At 35.8% G+C, this 13,389-nt stretch overlaps 1 protein-coding gene across 1 annotated transcript; it reads right to left on the bottom strand.

The window, feature by feature from the left end:
• Positions 1 to 2,708: 2,708 nt before the first annotated feature.
• Positions 2,709 to 13,003, bottom strand: cabp4 (calcium binding protein 4). The gene is made up of 5 exons (XM_056463205.1): positions 12,937 to 13,003; positions 11,142 to 11,285; positions 8,614 to 8,723; positions 8,304 to 8,451; positions 2,709 to 2,737 (listed from the first exon to the last, which is right to left on the bottom strand). The coding sequence occupies exons 1-5, from the start codon at positions 13,001 to 13,003 to the stop codon at positions 2,709 to 2,711; spliced, it is 498 nt and encodes a 165-aa protein (XP_056319180.1).
• Positions 13,004 to 13,389: the final 386 nt, after the last annotated feature.

The following is a 13,389-nucleotide window of genomic DNA, read 5'->3' as shown; positions in this document are numbered from 1 at the left end:
CAGTTTTCATATAAAATAAAGGCACATTTTCCCCGTTGAATCTGTTGTTTTAATTATTTTTTATTCATACATTCATTTTTATTCACACCATTCATTTCTATCTATCTGTCTGTCTGTCTGTCTATCTATCTATCTATCTATCTATCTATCTTTTTCAAAATATTTCTAAACAATAGTTTTAATAACTCGTCTCTAATAACTGATTTATTTTATCTTTGCTATGATGACAGTAAATAATATTTTACGAGATATTTTTCAAGATACTTCTTTACAGCTTAAAGTGACATTTAAAGGCTTAAGTTAATTAGGTTAACTAGGCAGGTATAACGATGGTTTGTTCTGTAGACTATCAAAAAAATAATAGCTTAAAAGGGCTAATAATATTGACCTTAAAATGTTTTATAAAAATTAAGAACTGCTTTTATTCTAGCTGAAGTCCAACAAATAAGACTTTCTTCAGGAAAAAAAATATTATCAGACATACTGAAAATTTTCTTGCTCTGTTAAACATCATTTGGGAAATATGTTAAAAAGAAAAAGGGTCTAATAAATGTATATATAATCAAAGGGGGGCTAATAAATGTATATATAACTGTGTACTTTAACTTTATATATATATATATATATATATATATATATATATATATATATGTATAGACATATATGTATAGACATATTGTGTGCCCAAACATTTTCGTATGAAGGGTCAAAAACCAAATATCATTGAGAGCCGTGGGCCGAAGGTAAATATACCAAGCTATTTTACATTAAAGTTGCCATGCGTAATTTCCAAAATAAATGTATAATATTTCAAGTGTAAAATAAATAGAAAACATTACTTTAAATCGGATAAATTAATGCATAATAGCTTTTTAAATAATAACTTATTGCAATGAAAACAATCACATTTATAACACAAGGTTATAAGCAAGTCATGGGACAACAGTGGTTTGGTTTGTTCTGTAGACAATCAGGAAAAGGAAAACCAATTCTTAAAGGGACCAATAATGTTGACCCAGTGGTCAAAACATGCTTTTAATCCAGCCAAACTAAAATAAACGAGACTTTCCCCAGCCAGAAGAAAAAAACATATATTAGGAAATAATGTGAACATGTCCTACTGTGAAAGCAGCACTTGGGTTATATAGGAAAATAATACAGATTTCACTGGAGGGTTTCATAAAATATAGGAAGAGTTCATTTCCAAAAATAGATGACTCAATTTGTAGTGATTTTATGATTCTTTTCTGAAGTTTTTTTTTTTTTTTTTTTTGCTGGGAATTAAAGATTACAATAACAGGGGAAAAACAAAACATGATTTATGATAATTGCTAAAATTATGTTATTTGAATAATTTTAAATGAACATTTAAATAGCTATCTACCTAATAACAACAATGACAATAAGAATAATAATATGACCTTGTGATTTTTAGAAGATATACAAACCTTTTATTTTGTTCATAACCAGATTTAAAAATTCTTTACTGTCACCTGGTGGAATAAAATGAAACCTTCAGGAAGAGCATGGACCAAACAGATCATAAATAAAACCTTAAAATGTAAACAAAAATATGCAATATCCTATGTGCATCGTAAAACTGGAAGAGTTTTCTGTAAAATAAGACAATATTTGTCAACCTACCAATTTGTACCCTGACCAGGGCACTCTTCAGAATTTTTAAATCGTTTTGTTATTGTCGTTACTCACACCATCCGCTAGGTCGCAGTAGCGTTGCTTTATGCAACAGCTGTTTTTTTTTTTTTTATTGATTAATCAGGGGAGTACAGGATTATACATAAAACAGTGTACAAGGGAATTAACAACAGAAATTAATCATGGACATTAAGTATTTTTTCAGCAGTTGGGATGTCTTAATAGCTTTGGTATTACTCTGTATAGAAGTGAGTGAATCATAAAAATTTTTTAGATCAATGAAGAATAGTTTACAATTTGGTACAGTCAGCATACATTTTGTTTTGTGGATGTGATACTTTGCAACAGCTGTTTTTTAACTCACAGTTCTGTTGTCCTGTTCTTACTGCTTATTAGATAATAGGGTATATGCCGAGCTAGTATTTTCCCATACTGATAAACTTCCGGTAACCTGTTATTGTGAGTTTTTTTTTCCATTTTATACGATTCCTTTTACAGCATCGATGTTGTAATGTAATTAAAATGCATTCAGTTAAACAAACTTTGGCATTAATTTAATTGTTCAAGCGTAAAACGAAACAAAAAGTTGTTTACTCGCACGCGACCGTCAGAATCGGCAGGCTAGCGCAGAAGCTCCATTGAATATACTGGGGTAAAATAAATGCTCATATTATAAAGAAATGGCGGGGGAAATGTTATTTAATGCAGTGCTTCTTGTACAATCTGAGACCCACTTTATTTCAGATATCACTCAGCTAGTGGAGATCGTTGATTACTGACCTTTAATGCGCCGATTTTTGCACTGGCATAATTGACCGGAAGCGCTTAACCCAGGTTACTGGCAAATTCAAAGTTCTATTTGCATGCTTCGGCATGTACCCTATCAACCATCCTGGATCAAACAACTAGAACATTCTCACTTGTAGACTTTTATTGAATACTGATATTTGCTTTGTACATTTCTACACATATTAGAATTTTATTTACAACGTACTGACAGGCAGGCCTATGATGATCCGTTACTGAGCTTTCAGGAATGGGAACACATCCAGCTATCGGAGAGACAACATCATAACGAACTCTGAAAGAAATCAGAGACAAGATTGTTAGTTATTATAATCTCTCTGTTCAAAACTAACTCAGTTGACTAGTTTATCACTCTGTATCTGTTCCCATGCGAGGGAAAGTTTGAGGCCTTTATCCATAAAATGTCACTTAAGGGATTCCGTACAAACCAACGTAAGTCGTTTGAAAATGAAGTTTGATTCAGAAGTTAAAATATCTTTTTAAACAGTAAAGGTAAATGCAGTTGACTTGGTTCTTGAACATTCAGTCACTTAAATTGGGCTACTTCATCAGTGGCGACGATTATTCCGAGTCAGGTAACACTTTCACACACGCCTTTACGGGTTACGTTATGCTTGTTAAATTGTGGCTCACTAATTAAATTTCAATTTATGTACTATAACCTAATGTATTTCAATATATGTTCCATATACTTAAAAATGAATGTTTACTACTGTATTTGCCATTAATTGATAACCTATGTTTTAAAATGTTAATTTGTGTTTTCGGGGTATCTGCAGGGTCTTAAAAAGTCTTACATTTCAAAAACTAAATTTTGGGCCTTAAAAAGTCTTAAATTTGCTGAAATATTGTTTTGTAGGTCTTCATTTTAACCAGGTCTTATTTTTTCTATGTCCATGTAACACCCGTCCAATCACTAACATTCCATCTCAAAATATTATTCATTAATGTCACTTCCTTACAATAACATTTGTCTTTAATGGTTATTTAAATGTTTGAACTGGGCCATTAGAAACATTTCTTATCGTTTAGCCTTGTGTAAGTTTTAAATTTCAATTATAAAGGTCTTTAAAAGTCTTAAATTTGACTTGATGAAACCTGCATAAACCCAGGTTATTCTGATGTGCTCTCAACATTACTAATAGAATGTTTTCACCGGTTACTATTGGCTGAAATGAGCCTGACTTTCCATCACAACTAATGAAAACATTTTGTTATTCTGAATGTTTTTATTTTGCTTTTAAATATTTTTATCACAATTTTATAGAGTAAAACAGATATTATTCAGCCAACAGTCAAGACATTTTGAGTGGTCTTTTAATTTTTTAGCTATATACACATTTTGTTTACAGTATTTCAGGTCTGAAAACATCAAATATTTTACTTTCTCCTTTTGTCATTTTCTGCAATATACACTCACCAGCCACTTTATTAGGTACACCTTACTAGTACCGGGTTGGACCCCCTTTTGCATTCAGATCTGCTTTATTCCTTCGTGGCATAGATTCAACAAGGTACTGGAAATATTCCTCAGAGATTTTGGTCCATATTGACATGATAGCATCACGCAGTTGCTGCACATCCATGATGCAAATTACCCGTTCCACCACATCCTAAAGGTGCTCTATTGGATTGAGATGTGGTGACTGTGGAGGCCATTTGAGTACAGTGAACTCATTGCCATGTTGAAGAAACCAGTCTGAGATGATTCACGCTTTATGACATGGTGTGTTATCTTGCTGGAAGGAGCCATCAGAAGATGGGTACACTGTGGACATAAAGAGATGGACGTGGTCAGCAACAATACTCAGGTGGGCTGTGGCAGTTGACACGATGCTCGTTGACAGTGTGCCAAGTAAATATCCGCCACATATTACACCACCACCACCAGCCTGAACCGTTGATACAAGGCAGGATGGATCCATGCTTTCATGTTGTTGATGCTAAATTCTGACCCTACTATCCGAATGTTGCAGCAGAAATCAAGACTCATCAGACCAGGCAACATTTTTCCAATCTTCTGTTGTCCAGTTTTGGTGAGCCTGTGTGAATTGTAGCGTCAGTTTACGGTTCTTAGCTGACAGGAGTGGCACCCGGTGTGGTCTTCTGCTGCTGTAGCCCATCCGCCTTAAGGTTGGACGTGTTGTGTGTTCAGAGATGTTCTTCTGCATACCTCGTTTGTAACGAGTTATTATTTGAGTTACTGTTGCCTTTCTTTCAGCTGGAACCAGTCTGGCCATTTTCCTCTGACCTCTGCCATTAACATTGGCATTTGTGCCCACAGAACTGCCGCTTACTGGATATTTTCTCTCTTTCGTACCATTTTCTGTAAACCTTAGAGATGGTTGTGCATGAAAATCCCAGTAGATCAGCAGTTTCTGAAACACTCAGAGGAGCCCATCTGGCACGAACAACCATGCCACAACCATGCCAAAGTCACTTAAATCACCTTTCTTCCCCATTTGGATGCTCACTGCAGCAGATCGTCTTGACCATGTCTACATGCCTAAATGCATTGAGTTGCTGCCATGTGATTGGCTGAATATAAATTTGCGCTAACATGCAGTTGGACAGGTGTACCTAATAAAGTGGCCGGTGAGTGTATGTGGTTACCATAGTAGTTTTTTGAGGTATGTGACCTTAGATATATTAACCAAACTCAGTAAGGGATATTTGGACAGGTCAAGGTTAAAACAGTATATCAGTTAAGCAGAGTTAACCTGGTTTCAAAAGTGAATCCCAACAGTAGAAATGTCATTAAGAGGACATGCAAGTTTGGTTGAATGTGAAGCAGAATTGTAGTCAGTCCACCATTAGTGCAAGATTGATTTCACCCAGCACTGGTCTCAGAGTGTTCAAATGGGGACAACCCCATATTTAAACCTATTTAAACCCTCAAGGCAACATAAATTATATATCCTCAGAAAAACAGATCCCAAGAGCCACATTTACTTCAAGTGAAAGGAGGGCTGCTGCTGTATCGCCTGCTGGCCACTAGAGAGCGCTCAAGAGTTTCTTTTAAATAGCTGACCTAAAGAGAGTTCTCTTAAAAAAGGTTTCCCACGCATGGAGTTTCCAGAATATGATGTAATTTAAGAAGGTCAATTGCTGACATTGAAAGTCAGAATTTTGGAGATTTTTGTTTGTCGCTTTAAATATTAGTTTTCATATGTCAAAATAAAATATTAAATGCATGTTTTGTATTGAGCTGGCTCGGTGGTTAGCACTGTCGCCTCACAGCAGAAAGGTTGCGGGTTTGAGTCTCGGCTGGGCCAGTTGGCATTTCAGTGTGGAGTTTGCATGTTCTCTCCATATTCGTGTGGGTTTCCCAAACAGTCCAAAGACATGTGCTATAGGTGAATTGAATAAACTAAATTGACCTGTTGTGTATGAGTGTTTGTGAATGAGAGAGTGTATGGGTGTTTCCCATTACTGAGTTGCGTCTGGAAGGGCATTCACTGTGTAAAACATAAGCTGGAATAGTTGGTGGTTTATTCCGCTGTGACGACCCCTGATAAATAAGGGACTAAGCTAAATGAAAATGAATGAATGTTTTATATTGCACTTTTCATGCCTATTAATATTATTGTTATCGGGCTATTTTTCAACTCCCTTTTATTACTTTCATGTTCTCAACTGGCAATCCCATACCTCAAATGCAGTCGCCTTTATCAATGTAAAGACTGGGCGTTAAAGTGTAGATGACAGAAAAGCTAAATGTAAAGTTTGTAAAACTACTATTGAGCTGTCAAATATGGGAGTGGGAGCTAAAATTAATCAATTGTTGTACTAATAGTGGCTATTAAACTTAGGCAAAATGATCCAAAATCAAACAAAAAGTGGTGCTCAGGGGTAGCTTGAAAAATGTGCCGGTGATCTTTGGGTAAGAGATTCATGAGAATAAACAGCAAAATTCAGTCCAAGGCAGGCCATGGTCACTAAAAGCTTTTAAATATTTTTCCACATTGTTCCAGTGCCTTGAACTGACTTTATGCAAAATAATAATCATGCTTATAATATTTGAATATATGGAAATCACCCTGTCTTTCCATTCATTAAATGTCGTAGAAATTCAGCTTTTTAGTCGGAGGAAAGCCAGGGAATTTGATATTTGGTTTAGAATAGGAACCCCGTTTAAAAATGTACATTTTGTTATCATTTACTTAACATTTACTTGTTTCTTCCTTCGTTTGATCATTAATAAAGATAGTTTGAAAAAAAAAAAACAGTATATTTTAGGGCTGCACAATATTGGAAAAATCTAACATTGAGATATTTTGTTTTTCTGCGATTCATTTTGCAACCAGGCATGGGCCGGTATAAAACTGTGATGGTATGATAACCTTGGATATAAATATCACGGTTTCATGGTATCATGGAAATTACTGTTCTTCTCAAATGTCTGGGTAAAAACAACCTTTTCCTCTATTCAACACAATATATTTTATTTTAAGAAACATTTAAAGGAACAGTAGTTTTTGATGTGGAGGGTACTTTTTTGCTGGTAATACTATTGCCCTGAAAAAACTAAATAAAATAGTCGCAAAAAAATGAATGAATACAATTTCATTAGATGAACTGAATGGAGTTCTATTTGGAAAGAATTCAATAATATAGAATGATAGGGATGTTCTGGTCTTTTTTTCAGAGCAAATTAAAATTTTAATTAAAGTGTTATGGTTTTCTGGGGAGTCTAAGAATGTTCTTATACAGAAATTAACAAAAAAAAAGTAACAAGCCGTACTATTTTTTTTGTCTAAAGCTTTAAACTCCTGAAATTCTCACACAGTCAAAAGGCTTTAAAAATAAACATGATAAACGTTTGCTCTATTACACATGTATGTCCAAACTCCTGCAATGTTACTATTGCACCTGTGCACATTGCGATATCGATGCTAAAACAAAATATTGTGCTGCCCTAACATATATTAAAAATAATTAACATTTGTATATTCACTTACCGGCCACTTTATTAGGTATACCTTACTAGTACCGTGTTGGACCCATTTTTGCCCTCAGAACTACCTCAATCCTCTGTGGCATAGATTCAACAAAGTACTGAAAATATTCCTCAGAGCAGTTGCTGCAGTTTTGTCGGCTGCACATCAATGATGCGAATCTTCCGTTCCACCACATCCCAAAGGTGCTCAGTTGGATTGAGATCTGGTGACTGTGGAGGCCATTTGAGTGCAGTGTACATTCTCTGTATTCTCTGTAAACCCTAGAGATGGTTGTGCCTGAAAATCCCAGTAGATCAGCAGTTTCTGAAAGACTCAGACCAGCCCGTCTGGCACCAACAACCATGCCATGTTCAAAGTCACTTAAATCACCTTTCTTCTCCATTCTGATGCTCAGTTTGAGCTGCAGCAGATCGTCCAGACCATGTCTACATGCCTAAATGTGTTGAGTTGCTGCCATGTGATTGGCTGATTGGAAATTTGCATTAACGAGCAGTTGGACAGGTGTACCTAATAAAGTGGCCGGTGAGTGTATAATTTCTATATATACATTTAATACATTTTTTTTTCTTTCTGACTAGGTAAATCAGTGGCTACTGCTTCAGCAGACAAAATGTTACTCCTGAAGGTTTGGAACCACTTTGAAGAGAGTAAATTTGTGAGTACATTTTCATTTTTGGGGATCTATCAAATTGCTGCACCTCAGTTAACCTGATGTTTGCTTTGCGTGTTTGTTACATCACGAGTTTCACTCTTTCACTGCTCAGTGAACATCTTGATCTTTGATCTGCTTGGATCAATAGTCCAGAGAACAGCTTCTTCTAACCCGTAAACACACACACACACATAAGTACATATTCAAAAGCATGCTGCGTTCCTCACCATCGAAGTCCACATTTCCATCTCCGTTGAGGTCGATGTCTGTCAGAATTTCTTCCAGCTCTCCTTTTTTCAGCTTCTCCCCGAGCAGCGTCTTTGTGGACTCCTTCAGCTCCTCAAAGGTGATCCGTCCATCACCGTCACAGTCAAACTAGAGAGACGTAGAGGACTTTTACTGAATCGCTAATATTATTTATGAGTTGGGAAAATATCCAATGTAATGCCAGTTTGATGTTTGCGCGGTTTTGTTTTCTATTAAATGTTCACTTTAAAGTGAGCTTCCTTTGAAGTGAACTTTAGAGTGCATGCGTACCTGTTTGAAAGCGCAGTGCAGCTCCCTTAGTCCCACCATATGAGCAGTTTCAGCCAGCATTCTGGGCCCCATTAATTCACAGAAATCATCAAAGTCCACGTGACCTCCCCCTAAACACACACACACACACATTAATCTTTACTGCTATACCAACTTACTGGATTCTTTCATTTAAAAGTTTGTGGATGGTAAGATTTATGCAATCTGCATGCAATCAATTAAAAATACAGTATAAACATTAATATTGTGAAATGTTACAGTTTGAATATGTTGAAAAGGTGGATTTTCTGTAGCATTACTTAACGTTTGTCACCATGTCTCTTTTCTTATTTCTAGAAGCCATAGTTGTAGTTGGCTTGGAAATTCAACCTTTAAAAAAAGTGCTTCAATGTCACATGACCAGATCAGTTTACATACATGTGACTAGGGATAAAACCTAATTTAATTCAACTTAAAATCAAAAGATGCTGGAACTTTGTGTGTTAGGGAAGTCTGGGGAAAAATATGTATATTCTCAAATTCCAATAATAAAAAAAGCATTTAATACACTGTAAAACAAAATCCATAACATTGATGGTAAAAACCGGCAGCTGTGGTTGCCAGAATTTGCCATTAAAAACTTCTGAAACTACCATATCTTATTAATTAATGTTGTTAATTCACCAATGTTTTGAAGTACTAATAGGCATGGGCCGGTGTGAGTTTCTGATGGTAACCTTGGATAAAATGATCACGGTCATGGTATTGTGATTAAAAAACAAACACTTTTTTCCTCCATTGAACAAAATAAATTTTATTTTTAGAAACATATATAATATTTTGGAATAGTAAACGACAGGCTAAATTATTCAAATAAATCATTGACTTCTGCTGTCTTCATTAGTTTTAAAACCACAGATTACTTTACAACACATAAAAAAACCACATAATAAAACCCTTATATATCTTAGGAACGGTATAACAGAAAATTTTAGCGATTTTTAAAACCTTGGCTGTGTCTGAAATCACATACTTCTATACTATATAATATACTAAAAACAGCCAAGTAGTATGTCCAAATTCATAAGCCTGGTCCCAAATGGCACACTATGCACTATATACTTATGAACTTACACACTGAACAGCATAGTATATGTTTGTTTTTTTACTGAGCGGAAATTCAAACCATTTCCTGGATGACGTTTGACAGTTGCAAAATTAACTAAATAAATGGCCAAACTACCAAATAATACCTGCCATGAGTATAACCGCATTTACCATTAGGAGATGGTGTAATCACTCTAGTAGGAGAATTTTGCTTTCACTTTCCAAATAAATAAAGTAATCCAACATCAGTCCCCAAATCTCCGTGCCTTCTGCTGCATGAGCAATGTAGCGGCCGTTGAGTGTGTGAAGTGTCCATCATTCCACGCTTCATTTTACTGGTTGAATGAGTGCATCATCCGGGTATTTAAAGTACACTTATTCTTTATAGATTTTTCAGTGTGAATGCACTACCTGCACTATTTATACTACAAAATGGCGTAGAATAGTGCATAAGTATGCAATTTGGAGTGCAACTATAGAATTCGAAAATCAGTATGCGAGAAGTACCCGGAAGACCTACTACATCCGGTGAGATTCTGAAGTGCGCATCGGATGACCGCTACGCTATCCCATGATGCACGAGTTCCATTCATACTACTCGCATTTAAACTGTATAGAAATGTACTTCTCTAACAGTCATGTAGTAAATTCAAATGCAGTACCTACTGAGTAGTATAGGCGATTTTGCATGCAGCCATTGACTTTTCCAAACCGCAGTAAACCTTGAAACCGGTAATCGTCCCATGCCTAAGTACTAACATATAAACTTTGTTCCTTTGGTACAAAAGCACAACTAAAAGCATTTGGTGATGAGTTTAATCACATGATGAAGCAGTTTTAATCACAAACAAATTATCCACAAGCAGAGAAACATACGTAGAAGGTACTCGGTGTCATTCACACACCATCATGGTAACACACATAAAATTAAAGTAATTCAATAAAGATTATTAACATTAGACGACGCGTAAAACTCTCATGTGGATAAATGATGAGAAAAAAACTCAAATGAACTATACAGTATTATTGTCAGCAACAACAACATGCAGGGAGTGTCATGCAGGGGTTTCTGGGAAAGTCAATTTACGATTATTCACTGCATGTATTAAAGAACTTACTGTTAACCAGGTTCCGTTTTTTTATTACCATGTTTTACAGTGCAGGGTAAATATACAGCGCCACAAACACTTGCTGCTTAATATTTTGTAGAAACTGATTTATTTTAAAGTATTTAGAGGAAATATAAATCTTTTGAAACAACCTTTAAATCATTTTAAAGTACATTTTAGCTTTAATGTCATTTTTAATTTGATTTAATGCATCCCTGCTTAGTAAAATGTCATTTATTAAAGACAAAAATTAAATCTTACTGACCCCAGACGTTTTGAATGGCAATATAAGTTGTAGAATCTGCTTATAAATATGCAAAGACACGCACTCACATTTCATTTTTATCTGCTGAATGATCTCAATCAGTTCCATCTCTGTTGGCATATATCCCATAGTTCTCATGCAGTCTGCCACGTCTTTGTAGTGCAAATACCCGTCCTGGTCATAGTCAAACTCTTTAAACGCTTCAAGCAGCTCTGAAAAGGAAAATATAATCACTTTTATCACATCGCCAACTTTTTTCCCCCCAAATTGCTGTATACTGCTATATGTAATATGCCTCATTTGAAAAAAAAGTTAGGTATGGATATGCTCCACTAGAAGTGTTACTTCTCAAACCTTAGTAATATTTTTGCCGCTGCTAAATATTGGTGGTCATATCTAGCATACATTAAAAATATAATGAATGCATTAGACCAATAATCTTTATTATCATCTATCAATGCTTCAAATTTCAATGAAATATAAATGAGGTACTAAAATTCTATACTTTAACATTGTCATTCACTGTAATGAGCAACAGAGATGTGTAACCATAGACTGTGTAACAGAGTTTAAATGTTAAACGAAGAAACTGTGAGCTTGACAATTAAAGTGATTAATGTACACTCATTGGCCACTTTATTAAGTTCACCCTACTAGTACTGGGTTGGACCCCCTTTTGCCTTCAGAACTGCCTTTATTCTGCGTGGCATAAATTCAACTGGAAATATTCCTTAAAGATTCTGGTCCATATTGACATGATAGCATCACACAGATTTGTCGTTCCACATCCATGATGCGAATCTCCCTTCCACCACATCCCAATGGTGCTTTATTGGATTGAGATATGGTGACTGTGGAGGCCAGTTAAGTACAGTGAACTCATTGTCATGTTCAAGAAACCAGTCTGAGATGATTCACGCTTTATGACATGGCACGTTATCCTGCTGGAAACAGCTATCAGAAGATTGGTACACTGGTCATAAAGGGATGGACATAGTCAGCAACAATACTCAGGTAGGCTGTGGCAGTGACTCAATGCTCAAATGGTACTAATGGGCCCAAAGTGTACCAAGAAAATATCCCCTACACATTACACCACCACCAGCCTGAACCGTTGATACAAGGCAGGATGGATCTATGCTTTCATGTTGTTGACGCCAAATTCTGACCCTACCATCCGAATGTGGCAGCAGAAATCGAGACTCATCAGACCAGGCAACGTTTTTCCAATCTTCTATTGTCCAGTTTTAGTGAACCCGTGCGAATTGTAGCCTCTGTTTCCTGTCCTTAGCTGACAGTAGCAGTACCCGGTGTGCTCTTCTGCTGCTGTAGCCCATCTGCCTCAAGGTTGGACGTGTTGTGTGTTCAGAGATGCTCTTCTGCATACCTTGGTTGTAACAAGTGGTTATTTGAGTTACTGTTGTCTTTCTGTCAACTGGAACCAGTCTGGCCATTCTCCTCTGACCTCTAGCATCATCAAGGCATTTGCACCCACAGAACTGCCGCTCACTGGATATTTTCTCTCTTTCGGACCATTCTCTGTAAACCCTAGAGATGGTTGTGTGTGTGAATCCCAGTAGATCAGCAGTTTCTGAAATACTCAGATGAGCCCATCTGGCTCCAACAACCATGCCATGTTCAAAGTCACTTAAGTCACCTTTCTTCCACATTCTGATGCTCGGTTTGACCATGTTTTTGATCATTGACGATTGGCTGATTAGAAATTTGCGTTAACGAGCAGTTGGACAGTTGTACCTAATAAAGTGGCCGGTGAGTGTATATTTATTATATATATTGAAAATAAAATCTTTTTACCATTTCACTGAATAAAAATGTGAAACTATTAAATATTTATAAACTCACTTTTCTGCTGCACGACACAGTCCTCAGGGTAATCCCTTATGATGTCATAGATTGCCGAATGACTCATTTTTTTATATGGCTTTGAATGATTTCTTGGACCTGTTACACTAAAGGACCTCTAACAAACTGCATATTTATAGGGCAAAAGTACCCTTGTCATTTGACTTCTTAAAAAAACAATAAAACCTTGTCTTTTTGCTATAAAACAGCCTCATAACCCTCTTTTGAACATGCCAAGAAAACAAATCTTAGTAATTAACTAAGTATTTTATTTTTATTTAACCTTTTATATTTATCTTTATTTAGCTATTTTGCATTCATAAAGGGATAGTTCACCCAAAACTGAAAATTTTGTCATTTAATATTCCAAACTATATTGAGTTTCTTTCCTCTGCCAAACACAAATGAAGATATTTTGAAGAAAGCTGGAAACCGATAACCATTGACTTCCAT

The sequence above is a fragment of the Danio aesculapii genome, chromosome 8 (genome assembly GCF_903798145.1).
Source record: "Danio aesculapii chromosome 8, fDanAes4.1, whole genome shotgun sequence".
Classification (NCBI taxonomy): Eukaryota; Metazoa; Chordata; class Actinopteri; order Cypriniformes; family Danionidae; genus Danio; species Danio aesculapii.
The sequence above is the reverse complement of the archived record's forward strand: the minus strand, read 5'-3'. Positions and strand labels throughout refer to the sequence as shown.

What these genes read in the sequence shown, in the direction of transcription:
- cabp4 (XM_056463205.1), bottom strand. Translation starts at nt 13,003, where the DNA reads ATGAGTCATTCGGCAATCTATGACATCATAAGGGATTACCCTGAGGAC. An exon ending in TGCACTGCGCTTTCAAACAG is followed by an intron (nt 8,452 to 8,613) that starts GTACGCATGCAC and finishes ACGTCTCTCTAG; the next exon opens with TTTGACTGTGACGGTGATGG. An exon ending in TGGAAATGTGGACTTCGATG is followed by an intron (nt 2,738 to 8,303) that starts GTGAGGAACGCA and finishes GATTTCTTTCAG; the next exon opens with AGTTCGTTATGATGTTGTCT.